The sequence below is a fragment of the Primulina huaijiensis genome, chromosome 7 (genome assembly GCF_012295235.1).
Source record: "Primulina huaijiensis isolate GDHJ02 chromosome 7, ASM1229523v2, whole genome shotgun sequence".
NCBI lineage: Eukaryota > Viridiplantae > Streptophyta > Magnoliopsida > Lamiales > Gesneriaceae > Primulina > Primulina huaijiensis.
Genome location: NC_133312.1, coordinates 11,521,057 through 11,543,778, shown reverse-complemented (window position 1 = coordinate 11,543,778; position 22,722 = coordinate 11,521,057). Strand labels below are relative to the sequence as shown.

The following is a 22,722-nucleotide window of genomic DNA, read 5'->3' as shown; positions in this document are numbered from 1 at the left end:
ACGTCATATTGTGTTTTGCTTATTTGCTACACTACTTTGTGTGGTGCTCGGTTTTTGTTCTTGTTGAAACAATTTTTTATAAAAAACATCCGTTGCGCACCCGGGCACCGTAAGCGATCCCCTTTCAGTATCCGCATCCACTTCCTCTTTAGTCATGGAGAAAAGGCGTCCCTGTACTTTCTCAGAACTTCCTGGACAATTCCTAGCGAGATGCCCTGGCTTTTTGCAACGATAACAAACATTGGAACCTTGGTTTTTTTTTAAAAAATATTATATTTTTAAAACTCATGTATTAAAATATTGCAGATTTGAAAAATTTGTAAAAGTATAACAATCCGAAATTTAAAACCTCGGATTCCTTTTGTTTAAAAAAAAATTGTTGGTCACGGATTCATCCGTGACGCTGTCCCTGAATCCGGGACAATCTGTCCCGGATTCTGAATCCGGGACAGACTGTCCCGGATTCAGACGGGGACAGCTCGGATTCAAATGAATCCGGTACACCCGTGACTACCCACTTGCTTATTTAAATGAAATGAATTCCCTTCATTTTCTCACGAAGTTTCCTCCCCCTTACGAGCAATTTTCTTTCGATCACGGAGCAACCGAATCCTCCCCCTTACGAGCAATTTTCTTTCGATCACCGAGCAACCAAAGACGTTTTTTTCCAACATCGATTTTTAGATTTTTTTTCTCAATATTAAGAGGTAATGTTATTATTTTTGTTTATTATATTTATTATTGTTCGTTGATTTATTGAACTAAATTTGATTGATTGAATTTTATTCTTGAATCAATAAATAATATGAAAATTAGCTTAATGTAATAAAAATAACATATTTTTATTGTCTTTTATATTTATTATTGTTCAACATCCTTAACAGACGTTTTTTTTTTAAATTACATTAGTTCTATTAATGATAATAATTTAAATTTTTATATTTGCACTGATTAACTTTAAATAATAATGATAATAATATTCACAAATGTGTTGTTACTAAGTCTGACAGTAGCAATAATAGTCACAATGTTTGGTCAGAATAATAGTCACGGAGATAACAATAGTAATAATAATAATTATAATAATTTTAATTATAGTATTTTTAAGTAATAACAATACTTTTAATATTAATTATTTTTAAGTAATAACAATACTTATAATATTAATTATAATATTTTTAAGTAATAACAATAGTAATAATAATAACTATAATAATTTTAAACTATAATAATTATAATAATAACTATAATAATTTCGGTCAGCAATAATTTTAAACTATAACAGTAGCAATAATAGTCACAATAGCAATATAAGTAATAGTTATAATATTTTTAAGTAATAACAGTAATAATAATAATAACTATAATAATTTTAATACTAGTATTTTTAAGTAATAGCAATATTAATAACAATAGTTATAATATTGGAATTATAATACTATAATTTAGAATTTTTGCATCACCTAGCACTTCATCAACGCATCACATTTACTAGTTTTTAGTAATAACAACAGTAATAATAGTAATCATAAATATTATAATTACAATAATTATAATATTAATTGTATGATTGGAATTAGAATATGTATAGTTATTTTTATTACAATTGTATTTATTATAATTATATGTTATTATTATAAGTAAAGATAATATAATTATTTACGTAATATGAAGTATTATTTATTTGAAAGAAATTAGTTTATTTACAGTAATTAGTTTTATTATCAATTTATCATAAACATATACGTTTTATTTTTTACAGTCGAAAATTGCAAGTAAATTTCGTTGAATATGTAATACGTATTTACATTTATTTGATAAAAAATATAATATTTGTTAATTACTGATTTTTTTTTGCAAGATGGCTGAGAATACGGATAATGTGTTGTATTTGCGGGATAGACACATATCAAATAGTATCAACGCTGAAAACATGGATGCACTAATTCCACCACGTCGGTCTGACAAATGTCTTTGGAGATTGCTTAATGCTGGGATTCACCTCCGTGTCCGCCTATGCCTAGCACGCATGGGCTTCTATGGTGTCATTCAGTGTGGTCCTATTAGAAATTATGATAATCATTTGCTTACAGCCATTGTTGAGAGATGGCGTCGTGAGACACAAACATTTCACCTTACAGTCGGGGAGGCAACAATCACCCTACAGGACGTTGCCCTTATTTGGGGGTTGAATATTGATGGCATGCCCATCACTGGTGTAGATACCGCGTACAACAAACATACTTTACAACAGCGCTGCGCAACTTGGTTGGGTTTTATGCCTACATCTTCTCAGATTAAAGGTGGACATCTTTATCTGACCGCTTTGCTAGACCATTGCCTAAATAATATGATTAATGATCAAAACACTGAAGAGGACGTGGGACAATATTCCCGTTGTGTCGCATTAATGATCATTGGTGGATGTATGTTTCCGAACTCCGAAGGTGCTGCTGTGAAACTTATGTATTTGCAATTTCTTGAGGACATAGAAATGGTGAATACGTTTAGCTGGGGTTCTGCTGTGTTGGCATATCTTTATAGAGAGTTGTGCGACACATCAATGGGATTAAAGATCGATTTGTGTGGACCTGTTCAGATATTGCAGGTATTTTTACACTTCTACGATCGTTATATTTGTTGTACTTAATTTTTCTTATGTTTTGACATTTTCTGTTGTATGTTATTCCAGATTTGGGTATGGTCTAGAATTACTATTCTTTGCCCTGATAGAGCGCAACAAGTACCTATTTCACAAGAGCAGGTTGCAGATATGCTTCAGGGTCTACCATTCCCACCATACGGCGCACGGTACTAATAAGAATTAATTAACATTTATTAGTATTATATAATTATGTACTTTTAATGACTGTATTGTGTGCTTTTATAAATTACAGGTGGAGACACGGATTCTCTTGGACACACACGGCCCATCATTCGGTCCGTATAATGAGAGATATGCTTGACAGGATGGTAGAAGGGCAGGTAAATATATAAATTAGTTGTTTAAAGTTTTAAATATTTTAAAAATTCAGTCTGAATTTTATATTAACAACTTGCTAATATCTTTATTTTTTTATTTGCTTCAGTTTCTATGGACAGTTTATGATATGGAGTCCCCGGAGGTTGCTAGAATTCTTGATGGAAACAGAATTCATCTATGTCGGTCGGCATGTGCATTGATCAATTTTCATATAGTTGAGATGCATAGACCAGAGCGGTGTCTCCGACAATTTGGAATGCGTCAGGGTGTCCCGTCACCTGCTACTAACTTCGATAATTTTCATAAACTGACGCGACAAGGTCGTAACAACTGTGATTGGGCGACATATCACAAAGATTTTGTAGAAATGTGGAATGACAGATATCGTTTTGTGATTGGTGGGGATTATGTCATTCCTGGTACACCCGACATCACGGTGGACTATGTTGGTTGGTATCATCGCATTTCACAAATATTTCTCTCGCCGCAAGTGGTACCTTCAAACATCATGGGCTACCATCCCGTTGATGCAAACTACCGACAATTTATCGTAAGACATGTTCAATTTCTCTACATATGTACGTAAATTTAAGTTATTGTATTAAATATAGGTTACGTAACATATGCATCTATGTCACAGACACGTCCAGGTCATGTGCAATCTCCACCGATGTGGACACGAAATGAGTTTGAACCCGGACCATCATCTTCAAATATGGCATACACTACTCCGCCTGTGGTTTCAAGCTTTCCATCGTATGACTCTGGTTACTACACTCCATTTGTCGGTAGTTTTACACAATTTTTACAAAGTGATTTTCGACCGGGTATGAATGAGAGTCGCCCTACCTTTAACACGTCGCCCATACCATTTCAACAATATTCTGAGACAGAAGGGTATGACGTTGGTGGGAACATTGCCGATACCAGTACATCTGCAGCCCAAACAAGTACGCATGGAGATGCTGAACAGATGTTAGGTCGAGGACGTAGAGTAATTAGAAGACCACCGTGTGGCACTGGGGGGCATCGTTACCATCGTCATTGACTATTTATTTAGAGATGCACAGTTACTTACGTCGTATTGTTGTATGTTTTTTTAATTTCATTTGAAGTTGTTACTGCAACATTTGAATTTGGATAGTGTATACAAATTATTATTGATTTTTTAAAAGTGTGGAATGTAGTGATTGTGATTTATTATTCTGTTACTATAAATTTACGGATAAAGTTATAGTACTAAGAAAACATAAGTATAATTAATAAATCAAGTCAAATAAGTCAACACACTTGATAGTAAAACATCTTTATGACAATACAACACTGAATACAATTTTTTACTACTTCTATTACAATGTAAAATCTGCGTCACAAACATAACTATGTGGCACCATAACTCGATCTTGTCACCTGCACCTACCTGCAATGTACAAAAATTATTAATAAATTTAAATATAAAATTTTAAAACACAATTTTTTGTAATTACATAAATAACCTCACATGTTATTAAGTAAAAATAAGGTACAATACGCTATTATAAATGTCTTACCTCCAACGTTGTCTGTCCCTCGATGATGGTTGATCCATCTCATTTCTTATCCGTGTCGTGCGATCTCTACCAGTCTGCCTCCTTTGTCGACGAACAGTATTGTGTTGTAATTGGAATGTAGGTTCATCCCAATATTGTTCATCATGAATAGGGTAGAATCTTCCATCGTATGTGTTCACGTATTCGCTCAGTGTAAACCATGGTTGTACAAGTTGTGCGGGATTTAAACCAAACCATTTCGCTGCACATATAACATGTAAACAAGGAATCCCAAATATTGTGAATTTACCACATGTGCAATCACGGGTAGAAATGTTGACAGCTTGTACGTGATGTTGCCGACCTGGTCTTCCTCCTGTCGCGACGGATGCTGTTTTATCCCTTTGGTCAAATCTTACTACTCGATGTTCAATTGACTTTTTTGACCACATATCAAATTTAGAGTATGCATAGTCGGTCCACGGTTGATTTTTTTCCATCATCTTATCACTTCGCGCTCGCCGTTGAATGAAATAGTGCACGCATCGCTGTAATGTCAGCTCCACTATTGCAGTTATTGGAAGACGTCGAACCCCTTTCAATACACCATTAATACACTCAGACATATTTGTCGTCATTATCCCTCGTCTCCATCCACCATCATGAGCCAGTGACCATTTTTCTTTTGGAATGTTAGACAAATACGTGAAAGCTGCAGCATTATTTGTTCTAATTACTTCCATTGTCGCATAAATAAAACCACTCTATTGACTTTTATTTATTTTTTTTATGGTGAATCCGTGAATCCGTGCCACTCTAGTGCTTTTATTTATTTTTTTTGAAAAACAAATGGAATCCGCAGCAGTGTTCCACATATTGTACTATTTCCATATAACTTTTTGTTTTGCCATATTTTAATAAACCTTTTTTTATTTTATATTATTTTTTAAAAAACCCTGGAACCTTGCATACATTCTCCGCCATGGAGTTTACCGCATTTAGGACAAGGTGGTCTATCTTGTTCTTTATGTGGAGGAGGACCCTTGCCACGGGGTTCCTCTGGTCGAGTACCTCTACTATCGGTCTTTTTGCCTTGTCCTGTACCTTGGCTTCTTTGAATGTACTGCTGCCTTCGCTGTTGCCTTTCTCTGTCAATGTCATGTTCATCCTGTTCTGCCATAAGTGCTCTTTCCACTATCTCCCCGTACGTAACAACTTTTGACATTGGTACATCTGGTTTAATTTCAGAGCAAAGTCCCCGCATGAAGTGTTCGCCCTTACTTGTGTCATCCTGTACAATATATGGTACATATTGGACTCCAGCCTCGAATTGTTGTATGAATTCAGTCAATGACATAGTTCCTTGCTTCAGGTTAAGGAAATCGCTGGCTTTCTTGGCTCGTACATCTTTACTGAAGTATTTGTTGTAAAACACGGTTTTGAAAATTTCCCATGTCAATGGTATCGTAGGTAATGCTACCCTTGCACTATCCCACCATATCCTTGCATGTTTTGTTAACAAAAAGATGGCACAAGTTACTTTGTCCGCATCATCCATATGAAGGTAGGAGAAGATGGAATCCAGTGATTTAATCCATTCTTCTGCTACTGCCGGATCAGTGCTTCTGTAATGCCCAAGAATTGTAGGTTGATAAGATGAGATTATGAAGTTTGCATGAATGGACACCGCCCCCGCGCCCCAGTTTCTACCGCACCCGCGGTGTAAGGGCAGAAAGTAGAGTTTTGACTACAAGAGAGACCGCACCCGCGGTTGTAACTCATGAAACGTGAAGAATTACAGTAGGGTCACCGCACCCGCGGCCCAAGACATACCGCACCCGCGGTCGCTGTTTCTGAATTTTTAGATGGGGATGCCGTGAGCTAAGCGCACCCGCGGTCAGAAGTGAGCGCACCCGCGGTGCGACGTGTTGAGTGAAAAATAAAACATGTGTCCTTGCCATGCATATAACATGTATTCTCCTTCATTTCAGACTTCAACACCTACAGAAACGAGACAAAACTCCATGAAAGTTCCTCAAGTTTTCTTCAAGAGTAACTTGTTGGTTCTACAAGATTCGACTACCCGAATTTAGTTCTGAATTCAGATTATTGCTCCTTGCATCACTAGCTTCAAAAGGATGTAAGTTTTGTTCATTTCCAGCATGTTTCGAAATCTATATGTTGGAGGAATTGTGATTTTATTAGAAATATATGTTCTTGAGTAACTAGAGATCATAACGCCGTAAACGGATCGATTATCGGATGTCGTATGCAATTTGTGTAAAATTCCAACATGTTGGCCGAAACTAGATGGTGCAGAATTATTGTGTTTTGGCTTGGTATTGTTGTGGATTATGAGTTGTTGATGTTAGTTGATTAATATTTGAGTTGATGGGTATCGAGAAACTATGTCGTTATGCCGTCGAAATGTATCGAGAATGATTACTGATTTGTATATGTGATGGAATTGAGTTGAAGATTGATAGAATGCATCTCCACATTGTTATTTCAAATTTGATATTGACAGATTCGACATCGAGACTTCGACTACGACAAAGATTATACGACAAGAAGGTATAATTCATGTTGATTCGGGAAGATATAACTCGAATTAGATCTGATTTGAGTTTCCCAAAATCACATAATAGATTGTTACCTTTTTATATGTTGATGCTTTGTTTATAGATTTATATTCAATCATTTAAGATAGGAGAGTCATTGGCAGACTTGCCAAGCTAGACGTTCGGTGATATCGACGCATAGGAGCAGATTTCCTCCGATTGTAGACACTCGAGACAGACAGGACCGAAGTCTAGGAATAAGACGTACCGCCACCACGATTGGGAGAGTAGGTGGGAGACTTGTTACATCTTATTCACACCGGGATCCCTAGACTTAGATATGAGTCGAGTCAAAGAATAAGAGTCGAAGAGTTTTATCTGTATTCACTAGTGTGTCATAATTACTGATTTTTGTGTTATGATTTTGTATTTAATTGCATGACATGCATGTATACATGTTTTATACAGGGATTTGTTCTCACCGGAGTTTCCGGCTGTTGTTGTGTCTGTATGTGTGCATAACAACAGGTGGGGCAGGATCAGGGTCGAGACGAGGATGATTGAGAGGTGATAGCGTGGTGATCACGGGCGTAGCAGAAGAAACTAGTTGTTGTATTAGACATGTATTAATACTTTTAAACACTAGTTTGATTGTATGAACGAAATGAGATATGTATTTGCTTTTAATGAAATGAAATAAATTTTATGTATGTGTGTTATGTTAAAAGAAAAATTTTGACCCACATTTTCTAGCAAAGATCCATTTAATCCCAAAGATAATTGAGTTAGAGCCCGGGTCCCCACAGCTTCCCATGAATTCAGGAGGATTCAGATGTCGAAAGCAATCATATACATCTGTTTGAACAGGCCCTTGTCTGGGTATAATGGCTTGTGCATGTGCCTGCTCATGAGTAGTCCTTTGCATCTCAAGTAATTGCTGTATCTGCACCCCTGGACTTTTGCTTGTTGTTGGAGCAGTTGAGTAAAATCACCTATAGGTTGTGGTGCACCACCCTCACCTTCAACTGCTGGGGCCTTGCCCTTAGATGACTCTCCTTCTTGTACCTTACGTTTAGGTGGAATCTTATTTTATCTTAACCTACATATAGGTCACGTAGAAACACATAACTTATCATAAACTATGGGATACAAAGATACTTACTTGCCTAGTTTCCCATGTATGGATGAAGTGCAGTCAGTGTCTTCCCTGTCGAAGAACCGTGGGCTCTGATACCACACTAAAGTGTAACACCCTTACTCTATACTTAACATAATTACCATAATCAAAATTGGATTTGAATGATTTAACTATATTATGAAGCAATTCAAACAAGGGGCATCAATTTGACGGTTTATAAAAATTTTGGCATGATGTCCGTATATTTTTGTCTAAACCACAAACCCAAGCAATACCATATATACAACAACATCAACTATATTTTCATACACAACCATACGCCATATTGTTCTACATATAGTCATAAACATTGTGAAACATGTTCAAACCCTAACATAAAATCTATTGTAATACATATGTGGAAGCTATACAATAAGAAGTCCCGGTTCTTGTCGAGGTAGGGCACGTCACAAGTATCCATTGGCGAACCGGCATCCTATGTCTCTCATTTACCTGATCCTGTAATACATGAGCTACGTGAGTTTATAAATCTCAATAAGTTGGCACTTATACGTATCAATATGCGTAGAAGGAACATACATATCAAGTCGTGATCAACTGTGAATCTTTAAATCATGTCATATCATAGCATATATTCATGTTCATTTTTGTACTTGAGCCTCATTAGTTGACCTGTACTACCGTGCTTGCTTTATTATATAGCTACTATTGTGTTGGACGTCAGGGAGCAACCTTTGGCAACCCCACGCCCCATATCACAATTTCCCCAACATCTAAACTTCAAACCATGCTGAAATGTAAAGAAACTTACATCCTTTGATAGCTCTTAAGGAGAGGAACAAGAATCTAAACTCGGATCGAAAATCGGATGGTTGGATTCTTCACACTCAACAAGCTAATAGCAAAAAGTTGGGAATTTCTTGAAGCCTCGGTTCCTTTCCTCTGCAAGTCTGAATGAAGAATGAATGGTTGAAGATATATATATATCATGCAAGGCAAGGGGCAAATGGCTTCATCTTTGAATTACACGTCTCGCGCATATGCGAGACCTCAACCGGCGCATATGCGCGAGACCTTCGGTCTCGGCATTTTGGCTGTTCTGCTGCTCGCGCATATGCGGGCACTCTTCTCGCGCATATGCGCGAGACCTACGGTCTCCGCTTAAATCATCTCCAGCAACTCGCGCATATGCGCGTCGCTTCGCGCGCATATGCGCGAGGCCTTCGACCTCGGCACATGGAACTCGCGCATATGCGCGCCTCTCTGCCGCGCATGTGCGCGATACCTACGGGATTTCAACTTAGGCTAACTCGTGCATGTCCCATTCTGATCGCGACTTGATCCATATATAAGCGCTACAAGCCATGATCATTAATCTCAGATTATCAACATAAAATTCTCGGGCATTACAAGTCTCCCCCTCTAAGATATGATTTCGTCCCCGAAATCTCATGCAATAAATCAAAGCTTGTAAAGGACGCAATATACTCAAAAGCTAAACAAATACTCACGTCATAAAAATAACTCTTGATATTTCTGTCTCATCTCTGATTCTGTCTCCCAGGTAGCTTCTTCAATGCCATGAGGACTCCATTGGACTTTCACCAGCGGAATAGTCTTCGTTCTGAGCAGTTTCTCTTTTCGATCAAGAATTTGAATCGGCTGCTCAACGTAACTCAAAGTTTGATCTAGTTCGGTTTCTTTAGTCTGAATGACATGAGAACTATCTGGCATATATCTACGCAACATCGATACATGGAAGACGTCATGTATCCCTAATAGAGAAGGAGGAAGAGCAAGTCTATACGCACGATCACCAATCTTTTCAAGAATCTCGTACAGACCGACGTATCGAGGAGACAACTTCCCACGCTTGCTAAATCTGAACACGCCTCTGAAAGAAGAAATCTTTAAGAAAACTCTATCTCCCTGTTCAAACACTAACGGTCTACGTCTGATGTTCGCGTACTTCGCATGTCTATATTGTGCTGTCTTCATTCGCTTCTGAATTATCTTTACTTTTTCAGTCATCTCACGCATCATATCTGGCCCTAAGTCTGGTACCTCTGAGATGTCATCCCATTACAGCGGAGATCTGCACTTCTTCCCGTATAATGCCTCAAACGGTGCCATCTCAATGCTCGTTTGATAGCTGTTGTTGTGCGAGAATTCACGAAGAGGGAGTGAATCTTGCCAACTAGTACCAAAATCTAGTACTACAGCCCTCAGCATATCTTCTAAAGTTTGGATAGTCCGCTCTGACTGTCCGTCTGTCTGGGGATGGTAAGCAGTACTCAAGTGTAAAGTCGTACCTAGAGCTTGCTGTAGACTGTGCCAAAATTGTGAAGTGAATCGTGGATCACGATCTGATACGATCGACTTCGGCACACCATGTAATCTGACCACTTCTCGGACATATATCTCGGCCATCTGATCATATCTTTATGTCATCTTGTACGGAATGAAGCATGCGGATTTTGTCAATCTATCTATCACAACCCAAATCGCATCGCAGCCTCGGGATGATCGTGGTAACTTCGTGACGAAATTCATGGAAATGTGATCCCATTTTCCATTCAGGAATAGCTAAACTCTGAAGTAACCCTCCGGGCTTCTTTCCTTCGGTTTTCACATGTTGGCAATTCAAGCACTTAGACACAAACTCTGCAATATCTGTCTTCATCTGTTTCCACAAGAATTGTGTTTTCAGATCATTGTACATCTTCCTGCCACCAGGATGAATACTTGACCGACTACAGTGCGCTTCTGAAAGTATCTGCTGTTTTAAATCTGAAACATCTGGTACTACAAGACGGTTATTCACATACAACACATGATCACGTACCTGATACTCAGAAATATGTCCTGATCTGACCATATCAATCGACTTCTGAACATTCTGATCGGTCCTTTGGGCCTCTTTGATGCGAACAATCAAATCGGGTTCACACTGAATAGTGGCAAGTCGCAACGGTCTACTATCTGTATCAAATGCTAATCCAGAAAAGCAACAATCTTCTATCATATTCGAAACACCTATCGTCGACAAGGATAAGGGACATACCTTTCGACTCAAGGCATCTGCTGCTGCATTCGACTTCCCTGGATAATACTTGATCTCGCAATCAAAGTCTTTCAGCAGATCAAGCCATCGTCGCTGTCTCATATTCAACTCTGACTGAGAAAACAGATACTTCAGGCTTTTGTGATCGGAGTAGATCTCAAATTTCTCACCATAGAGATAGTGTCGCCATATCTTCAGTGCAAAGACGATAGCCGCCAATTCAAGATCATGAATTGGGTATCGAGTCTCGTGTGGCTTCAACTGTCTCGAAGCATAGGCAATAACATGCTGTCGCTGCATCAGAACACAGCCTAACCCTCTGTGCGATGCATCACAATATACAACGAAGTCACCTGTACCTGAAGNGTCAACAGAAATACCGTCTCCAGATATGATATGACCCAAGAAGACAACCTGTCTCAGCCAAAACTCACACTTTGACAGTTTAGCATACAGTTGCTCATTTCTTAACGTCTGCAACACAATTCTCAAATGCTCAGCATGATCAGTCTCGTTTCTCGAGTAAACCAAAATATCATCTATAAAAACAATCACAAACTCATCCAGATACCTCTGAAAGACACAGTTCATCAATCCCATAAACACAGCTGGTGCATTCGTTAAACCAAAAGGCATGACAATAAACTCGTAATGTCCATACCTGGTTCGGAATGCTGTCTTCGGTATATCAACATCTCTAACTCTCAGCTGATGATCTCCAGATCTTAGATCGATCTTGGAATAGACAGAAGATCCCTGCAACTGATCAAATAAATCATCGATACGAGGCAATGGGTATTTGTTCTTTACCGTTGCCTTGTTCAGTTGCCGGTAATCAATACACAATCTCATTGAACCGTCTTTCTTTTGCACAAATAGCACTGGAGCGCTCCAAGGAGATACACTCGGTCTGATATATCCCTTGGCTAGAAGATCTTCTAGTTGAGTTTTCAATTCTTTCAGTTCAATAGGTGCCATTCTGTACGGAGCTCGGGATATAGGAACAGTACCTAGAATGAGATCAATGCTAAAATCTACCTTTCGAGCTGGAGGTAACCCTGGAATTTCATCAGGGAATACATTGGCAAACTCACGTACCACTGGCAGATCTGCCAATGACGGGCTCGATTTCAGTAGATCTACTGAATAGACAAGGAACCCTTCTGCTCCTCTCTGTAACAACCGTGTCATCGTCAAGACAGATACTAAGGGAATCCGAGATCTGGAACCCTTTCCGTAGAATTTCCATTCGTCAGCCATTTCTGGCCTGAACCTGACAATCTTCTGGAAACAGTCTACTGTCGCTCTATACTTGAATACCAATAATGCAATCAAAATCAGATAACCCAAGTACAATACAGTCTAAATCTATCTCATGCCCATCATACTGTAGTAAACACGATCTAACAGATGTCACTGATATCAACCCTGTCCCCAAAGGAGAAGGGACAGACACTACAGTAGACAACGACTCAATAGGCAATGCATATGTCAATGCAAAACGCTCGGATAAGAACGTATGTGATGCACCTGTGTCTATGAGGACATAAGCATGATAACCGCAAATAAAACAGTTACCTGCTATAACGTCATCAGGGGCATCCTGAGCCTGCTCTTCTGGCAGTGCAAACACTCGAGCCTGCTGTCTCGACGGCTGACCCACCGTCTGGCTACCCCTAGCTCTGGGCTGTGTCGATGTAGGGGCAGGCTGGAATGAATGAACAGATGACGCCTGCCTCTCTGGCTGAGCTACAGAGCCAGATGCTCCTACACTCTGAGTCTGCTGTGCACCTCTCTGTGGACAGACCTTGGCGAAGTGGCCCTGCTGTCTGCAAATGTTGCAGCGACCCATCACGCCCTGACACTGCTCGGTGGCATGTCTACCTCCATAAGAACTACAGTAAACCACTGTATACTCTGATCTCTGGCCCGACCCTGTTTGTCTCGGCCCACTGGAGCTCGACGAACTACTCCCTGATTTCTTGAACTGCTTCCCCTTCGCTTTCAAACTGTCTTTCCTCCCGCTGCTGCTACCACCACTCTCGAATCTGGGAGGTGGTTGCTGATACTGACCCGAGGGCTGGGGTGGTCTAGGAGTCTGCGTGGTATAAGAAGTGCTTCGTTGCCTAAGCAACCCGGCTTCTGCTCCCTTCGCCCTGTTCAAAGCATCATAAAAATTGTTGGGTCGTCCCGTGTTCACCAAGGTGAATATCTCCGGATTCAGGCCATTGATAAACTGATCCGCAACAGCCTCGTCATTCCTAGCAACGTGGTGAGCAAATTAGAGCAATGTGGAGAACTTAGCCACATATTCCTCGATGTTCAGCTGTCCTTGTCTCAGGTTGGCAAATTCAGCACCTTTGTCTTTTCGGTAGGAGAGGGGAAAGAATCGCTGATAAAAATCTGTCTTGAACACCTTCCAAGTGACCTCTGTGCCACGATGCTCCAAGGCTCTCTTCGTGGTAAGCCACCAGTTCTTGGCAACTTCTTGCAGTTGATGCCCAATAAGTTTAACTCGTCGCTCGTCGGTGTAGTCAAGAGATTCAAATAACATTTCGATGTCATCGAGCCAACTTTCACATTCAACGGAATTTTCTGTGCCCTTCAGTGTCGGTGGTCGGAACGACTGAAACCGCTTCAGCAGAGTCTCCATCGGGGTTGCAGTAACATCCAGAAGGTCATTCGAAGTACTGCCCTTGTTCTGGTGCCCGACCTGCTACTGGTTGCGGTACTCGTCGAGGAGGAATAATCTGATTATCAAACGGATTAGTATACAGTCTATACAATCTGTCTCAGTCCTCCTCTGATCATATACCTCTGATCCAGAATCGGTTCTGATTCAGTCTTGGCAAGTAGATGCTGTAATCAACTCAGATAACAATACAACATATCATAGGAAAAGCAATAAATCATGATTGCACAAGCAGAGCAAGGAAGACAAATTCATCCTACCCCGCTCATTCTATTCTATTTCAATCTAAAGGATCTATCGCTCTGATACCACCTGTTGTGGGGACCCGGGCTCTAACTCGATTATCTTTGGGATTAATTGGATCTTTGCTAGAAAATGTGGGTCAAAATTTTTCTTTTAACATTTATTCAAATGTATATAAACAAGCACAAGACATCATTTAAAAATACTGTCATCTTATTCAACTCCGAATAACATTCCCATGTTTGACTACAATTAACATACTAGTGTTTAGAAATTCAGTACATGTCTAGTAAGAAACCACTAGTGATCTTCTACGCCCGTAATCTCCACGCTATCTCGATCTCTCATCTTTGTCTCGACCCTGATCCTGTCCCACCTGTGATCATGCACACATACAGACACAACCACAGCCGCATACTCCGGTGAGAACAAATCCCAGTATAAAACATGGTACACATGCATATACACAATATAAATCATGAAGCATACTATCATGAATAGAATAAATGGTAATAGGTTCCATAATCTATGAAACCAAATCAATATCAGTATGCAAATGAAATCGAAATCATATCTTGACTCAACTCGACTCTAACTCTAGGGATCCCGGTGTGAATAAGACGTCACAGTCTGCCACCTACCCTCCCAATCGGGGTGACGGTACGTCTTATTCCTAGACTTCGGTCATGTCTGTATCGAATGTCTACAATAGGAATCAATTCTGCTCCTATGCGTCGATATCACCGAACGTCTAGCTTGGCAAGTCTGCCAGAGTCTCCTATCTTAAATGCTTGAATATGAATCTATAAACAAAGCATCAACATATAAAAGGTAACAATCTAGTATGTGATTTTGGGAAACTCAAATAAGATCTAATTCGAGTTATATCTCCCCGAATCAACATGAATTATACCTTTCGTTGTACAGTACTTGTCGTAGCTAAAGTCTCGATGTCGAATCTGATAATATCAACTCTGAAATGGCAATGTATAGATATAATCTATCAAGACACAACTCAAAGCAAATCTTGTACAACTCATTATTCAATCTCAATACAATTCGACGGCATAACGGCGTGATTTCTCAATACCGATCAACTCAAATCGCAACATAATCCATATTACAACTCACAACCATCACAATCTATATATCAAGATCTCAAAATCTGCATAATTTCCACCCTATACATGCTGAAATTTCATATAAATTGCATACGATATCATTTCTTCGATCCGGTATCGAATATAAGATTCCCACTATCATACCAACACATAATAGGAATCATATCACAATTTACCCAACATCTAAACTTCAAACCATGCTGAAATGTAAAGAAACTTACATCCTTTGATAGCTCTTAAGGAGAGGAACAAGAATCTAAACTCGGATCGAAAATCGGATGGTTGGATTCTTCACACTCAACAAGCTAATAGCAAGAACTTGGGAATTTCTTGAAGCCTCGGTTCCTTTCCTCTGCAAGTCTGAATGAAGAATGAATGGTTGAAGATATATATATATATCAGGCATGGCAAGGGGCAAATGGCTTCATCTTTGAATTACACGTCTCGCGCATATGCGCGACTCCAACCGGCGCATATGCGCGAGACCTTCGTCCTCGGCATTTTGGCTGTGCTGCTGCTCGCGCATATGAGCGAGACCTACGGTCTCCATATAAATCATCTCCAGCAACTCGCGCATATGCGCCCCTCTCTGCCGCGCATGTGCACGATACCTACGGGATTTCAACTAGGGCTAACTCGTGCATGTCCCATTCTGATCGCGACTTGATCCATCGATAAGCGCTACAAGCCATAATCATTAATCTCAGATTATCAACATAAAATTCTCGGGCATTACAATGGTGCTATATTTTCATCAATAAGATACTAACAATGTACATATAGCAATAATCAATGGGAAGTATTTGAAACCATAATATTACTCATGTATTACTTCAAGAACATGCCAACTTACAGTCCAAGCGTACGAATACTTGTTTCAGACGATGTTTAACAGTCCTATGCTGTCAATATACCAATACTTCAGTTACTATTTCTATACAGGGTGAAAGTTACCCTTAAACATGTAGAACAATTAAAGGAGAAGAAAACTTACACCCTTATAAGGTTCTTGTGATGGAGAACTAACTTTTAACTTCAAACTAATGAAAGGAAATGAAGAAGAGAGCTTTTGGAAGAAGTTTCCTTGGTTTCTCTTGAGTCTTGCTAAGAAAGGAAAGAAGCAATGGTGAAAATAGCTCAAGGAAGTCGAAACTTATCTTTTTCTATGTAAGGTGGTGCTCGGGCTTTCATTTTCTACCGCTCGAGCGCGGAACATTCTGTCCAAAACAAAAAATCCAGAACCAGTGGCGCTCGGGCGGTCATTTTTTACCGCTCGGGTGCCGCTCTGTGCACAGTCACATCAAAGATCGCTCCAGAAATGTCTCTTCCGTTCATAATCTGGAAAAGTGTAAACATAAAAGTTGTAGCCCTATGTCCTGGCCTGAATCTCCAATTTGTTTCAGGTCATTTGGATATCTGAGTAAAACGTTATGCCCATTCTCCCAACATGTGTCAGTGAAGGAATGATGGTATACACGACACACTTCGGGGCGCTTTTGGCTTTTCTTCCACAATGATTTGGACAAAACCCGAAACATGAAAGTGGTAACATTATATCTTAGCTTTCTAATGGTTATGGCCTCACACAATTTGGATCAATATTCAAGTAACTATGCTAAAACCCGTAAGAAATATCATATTTCATCTCATTTCCTGCTAACTTCATTACACTACTTCTACCTACACCTCTTACTATCACTATTTTAACACATATTCCTTCTCAATACACCATGGACAATATAAAAATCATGTTCAATCTCAATATTGATACCTCAATCATCACGTGAAATCTAATGAGGCAAATAACTACATAATAAACGACATAAACGCATTACTATCATTTGTACGAATAACCGGGCATTAGATCTAGTCTAGGTATAGGATGCCTATACTTAATGGTTATGTTATTTATTGCTCTAAAATCTACACACATACGCCATGAGCCATCTTTCTTAGGAACTAGTAAAAAAGGTACAACACAAGGTGACATGGACTCACGGACAAAACCCCTATCTAACAACTCACTTACCTGCCGTTGAAGCTCCTTAGTCTCCTCCGGATTTCTCCTATAAGCTGGATGATTTGGCAATGCACTCTCGGGTACAAAATCAATTTGGTTCTTAATCCCCCTCAATGGTGATAGTCCTTGAGGTAGCTCCTCCGGAAATATATCATCAAATTCCTGCAAAAGTGAAACAACAATTTATACGAATCCTCGTACGAATGAATAGCAAACTCGATTAAATACGGACAAGGATTGTTTGTTGTCCCGATCTTTTGAATCAAGAATGGTTTGTGATATTCACCCCTAAATTATAAAACTTAGCAACAAATATTCACGACTGAAACAATTGAACAATCAGACGAACCTTCAAAGAACTTTTCTTTGACAATCCGTATGAAATCAATCGACAAACGCCACAATAACGAATCTTGATAAGTTTGATTTTTGATGAACAAAAGCGAAGCTTTGAAAAATTTTGAGAAAAAATCTCAAAAGTTTGATAAACTCAATAATAATAATCTCAAATGTGTGTTAATTTTCGTCCCTAATATCTTTACATATCAAAAAGAATATCAATATCTAGGCCCTGTGATGTACACTGACCCCATGTACAGGTCCGTGCTCGGGTCGATGTACTCACTGGATTTCTTCATTCTCGGTTGTAATGGACACGGACCCCGTGTACAGGTTCGTGCTGGGGTCCGTGTAGGCTTTGGACTGCTTGAATAATGTTCCTTTGGTTCCCGAACTCACTCCCATGCATCACGAACCCTTCGGCACTTTGCTCCTTGCACGTAAGCCCTCCTTGATTGCTCATAAGCCCATTCAATGCTTCTTTGAACCTCTTCAGACGTCCCCTCGTGATTGGTCCCTCTGGAAACTCTAAAGGCTCCCATGCTTTACTTGGTGCTTTACCAACCGTGTTCGCATTTTCCTCCCCTTCTTGAAAAGGATTTGTTCTCAAATCTTGTTCATCACCTACATCTAACAACGAAAAATCACTAACATTAAAAGTAGAACTGATGTTATACTCACCTGGTAGGTCGAGTTTGTAGGCGTTGTCATTGATCCTCTCGAGGACTTGAAATGGTCCATCACCCCTACGTAGTAGCTTCGAACGCCGCTTCTCGGGGAACCTTTCCTTCTGCAAGTGCAACCACACCCAATCACCCTTCTCAAACACCATCTTTCTCTTCCCCTTGTTGGCGTGTTTGGCATATTGCTCATTCTTCTTCTCAATGTTGGCTTTGTCCTTTTCATGCAAACCCCTAACAAATTTAGCCTTCTTGTTGCCATCCATGTTTAACCTTTCACTCACAGGTAAAGCCATCAAATCCAAAGGAGTCAAAGGATTAAAACCATAAACAATCTCAAATGGCGAATAATTTATAGTAGAATGCACACTACGATTATAAGAAAACTCAACAAAAAGCAAACAATCTTCCCAATTCTTTAAGTTCTTATTAAGTGTAGCACGCAAAAGTGTTCCTAAAGTTCTATTAATAACTTCAGTTTGTCAATCTGTTTGAGGATGACAAGTAGTAGAAAACAACAATTTTGTGCCAAGTTTATAACCCACAAAGTTTTCCAAAAGTAAATCAAAAAGTTAACGTCACGATCAGACACTATAGTCCTAGGAATGCCATGAAACCTAACGACTTCTCTAAAGAACAGATCCGCAATGTTATAAGCATCATCAGTTTTGTGACAAGCAATAAAATGTGCCATCTTAGAAAATCTATCAACAACAACAAATATTGAGTCCCTCCCCTTCTTAGTCCTAGGCAAATCCAAAACAAGTCCATAGATATGTCAATCCAAAGTTCACTAGGTACAGGAAGTGGTGTATACAATCCATGCGGTTGTGTCCTAGACTTAGCTTGTCTACATGTTATGCACTTTTCACACACACGCTCAACATCACGTTTCATAGGTGGCCAATAGAAATGATTAAGCAATGCACTTAAAGTTTTAGCCACACCAAAATGTCCCATCAAACCACCCCCATGTGCCTCCATAACAAGTAATTCACGAATGGATGATTTAGGGATGCACATCCTATCTTCTCTAAACAAGAAACCACTATGCAAAAAGAATTTTTCATGCGGACCATGCATACAAGTTTCAAACACACCCTTAAAGTCCTCATCTAGCACATAAAATTCTTTCACATGCTCAAACCCCAAGATTTTAGATTCTAAGGTAGAAAATATTATGTACCTTCGTGATAGTGCGTCGGCCACTACATTTTCCTTACCTTGCTTGTACTTGATTATGTAGGGGAATGTTTCAATGAATGCCACCCACTTAGCGTGCCGCTTGTTCAACTTTTGTTGCCCCCTAAGATGCTTTAAGGATTCATGATCCGTATGAATCACAAACTCCCTAGGCCTCAATTAGTGCTGCCACGTCTCAAGAGTCCTCACAAGTGCATAGAGCTCCTTGTCATATGTTGGGTAATTCAGCACGGCTCCATTGAGCTTCTCACTAAAGTACGCCACTGGTCGTCCTCCCTGCATCAACACTCCACCAATACCTACACCTGAAGTATCACATTCAATCTCAAAAGTATTAGCAAAGTCAGGCAAAACAAGTAAAGAAGCATTAATTAATTTTTGCTTAATAAGACAAAAAGACTTCTCTTGCTCCTAGCCCAAATGGAATGGGACGTTCTTCTTAATTACCACCGTCAGTAGCGCTGCCAGTGTGCTGAAATCCTTGACAAACCTCCTATAGAAGCTTGCAAGACCATGAAAATTTCGAACTTGACCAACAGTAGTTGGCGTTGGCCAATCTTGAATAGTACTTACCATGTCTTCATCAACTTGTATCCCATGTGAACTTAACACAAAACCAAGAAAGACAAGTTTTTTGTAAAAAAATCACATTTCTTTAAGTTAGCATATAAATTTTCAGCCCTTAGTGTGATTAGCACAAGTCTCAAGTGATTAACATGCTCATCCAAGTTTTTGCTATACACTAGGATATCATCAAAGTAAACAACAACAAATTTTCCTATGTATGCACGCAAAACATGGTTCATTACCCTCATAAATGTGCTAGGAGCGTTAGTTAAGCCAAAAGGCATGACCATCCACTCATACCACTCGTACTTGGTTTTAAAAGCAGTTTTCCACTCATCACATTCCCTCATCCTAATTTGGTGATAACCACTCTTCAAATCAATTTTGCTAAAGACACAAGCACCATGCAATTCATCTAACATATCATCTAGTCTAGGTATGGGATGTCTATACTTGATTGTTATGTTATTGATTGCCCTACAATCTACACACAAACGCCATCAGCCATCTTTCTTAGGAACTAGTAAACAGGTAGAGCACAAGGTAACATGGACTCACGCACAAAACCTCTATCTAACAACTCACTTACTTGTCGTTGAAGCTCCTTAGTCTCCTCCGGATTGCTCCTATAAGCTGGTCGATTTGACAATGCACTCCCGGGTACCAAATCAATTTGGTGCTCAACCTCCTTCAATGGTTGTAATCTTTGAGGTAGCTTCTTCGGAAATATATCGTCAAATTCCTGCAAAAGTGAAACAAAAATGCTCGGAAGGGACACGACTATATCACTTGTTTTCAAGAGGATCTCTTTATAAAGAATCAACACAAGTGGTTCATGTGTGTGCAACATATGTTTCAACTCACTTTTTTGGGCCATATATGTTTTCTTTTTGGCCTCTTAACTCTCATTTTCTTTCCCCTCATTTTCTTTCCTCTCCTTTTTCTTTTGTATGGCCGTCTCACTCTTTTTTTCAGCCATCTCATCTTTTCTTTCAAAGGTCATCTTACTTTTTAGTTCACTCTTTTTCCCGACCTCATCTCTCTTCTTTCTTTCCAAGTAGTCTTCCAACACTAGCTTTGGGGACAAAGGAAGTAATACAATGGATTCCTTCTTCAATATAAATGAATACCTATTCTTGTACCCATCATGTGTCACTCGCCTATCATCTTGCCATGGCCTACCCAACAAGATATGCAAACCTTGCTATTCACAAAACATCTAGTATGGAACAAGTTTTCCCTTTGGTTATTCTCCTCCTCCTTGACTTGGGCACTCATGATACGCCTAGTCACTAGTGCTTCACCTACAACCGCCCAATAACCCTCATCAGGATCCTCTAACGCAGGCATCTCATCATCATCACCCTCGTCATCTCCCTCACTTTGAGACTCATATTCACCATAGTCATTTAAAATCATTACCTTTTTATTAGGACATTGACTAGCAATATGACCTAACCATTGACACCTAAAACATTTAGTATCTATAGATCGATTAAGAGGAGTTTCAGATTTACCTTGCACTCCTTGTATAGGCGCATCTTGTTTTGTCTCAATCTAGGGCTTGGTTACCACCTTATTCTCCTCATGTTTCACCACATTTGATTGCCAAGAAGATGATGAACCCCCAGTTTGATTGGTGCGGCCAACTCCACGCCTCTTGAGTTGTTGCTCCACTTTTATGGCCATTTGCACCATTTCGTCTAGATCCAAGTAGTGCCAAAGCTCCACTTGATCTTGAATTTCCCTATTCAAACCACAAAGAAAACGAGCGATCGTCACCTCACTATCTTCCTCAATATTTTCCCTAATCATGACTATTTTCATTTCCTTAAAGTAGTCCTCAACACTCTTTAACCCTAAGCTCAAAGTTTGTAGCCTCTTAAACATCTCCCTATAATAGTGATTGGACACAAACCTCTTCCTCATGACCCTCTTCATCTCATCCTAAGTTTCAATGGGTCTCTCATTATACCTCCTCCTAGTGGTCACTAGTTGATCCCACCAAATGAGAGCATAGTCTAAAAATTCAACCACCGCCAACTTAAATTTCTTTTGTTCGGAGTAGTGGTGACATTCAAACACAAACTCTACCCTCTTTTCCCATTCTAAGTATGTCTCAGGGTCAGATTTCCCATGGAACGAAGGAATTTTCATCTTAATACTACCCATATTACTATATTCCCTATGCCCATCACTGTATCTATCCCGCTCGGCTTCTCTTTTTCCTCTACCAAATCCTCTGCCTCTTCCATTCCTACCCCAAATTTCATTTTGGCTCTCCTCATCTCCTACCAAATCATAATCTTCCACTTCTTCTCCTCTACCCATATTTTTAGGCTTAGATTTATCTTCACTAGTACTAACTTCAAGACTACTCATCCTCTCATGCAATGGCTCCAACTCTACCCTCATCATCCTACTAAAATGCCCAAACAACGCCTCCATTTGAACCTTAGACTACCCCGGGTTCGAACTATCTCCTACTTCCCTCTCGATTTAAATTTTAGATTTGTACCTGCAAGAAAACGTTAGTAGAAAACCAATATATTCCTCACACAATGGATTCCTTCTCCAATACA

General features: G+C 39.4%; 1 protein-coding gene across 1 annotated transcript; it reads left to right on the top strand.

The window, feature by feature from the left end:
* Nucleotides 1-1,854: 1,854 nt before the first annotated feature.
* On the top strand, nt 1,855-4,084 carry LOC140981232 (serine/threonine-protein phosphatase 7 long form homolog). The gene is made up of 6 exons (XM_073447561.1): nt 1,855-2,303; nt 2,448-2,608; nt 2,693-2,811; nt 2,898-2,985; nt 3,090-3,533; nt 3,624-4,084. Exons 1-6 carry the CDS (start codon nt 1,862-1,864, stop codon nt 4,029-4,031), a joined length of 1,662 nt encoding a protein of 553 aa, XP_073303662.1. The 5' UTR covers nt 1,855-1,861; the 3' UTR covers nt 4,032-4,084.
* The last annotated feature ends 18,638 nt before the right edge of the window (nt 4,085-22,722 follow it).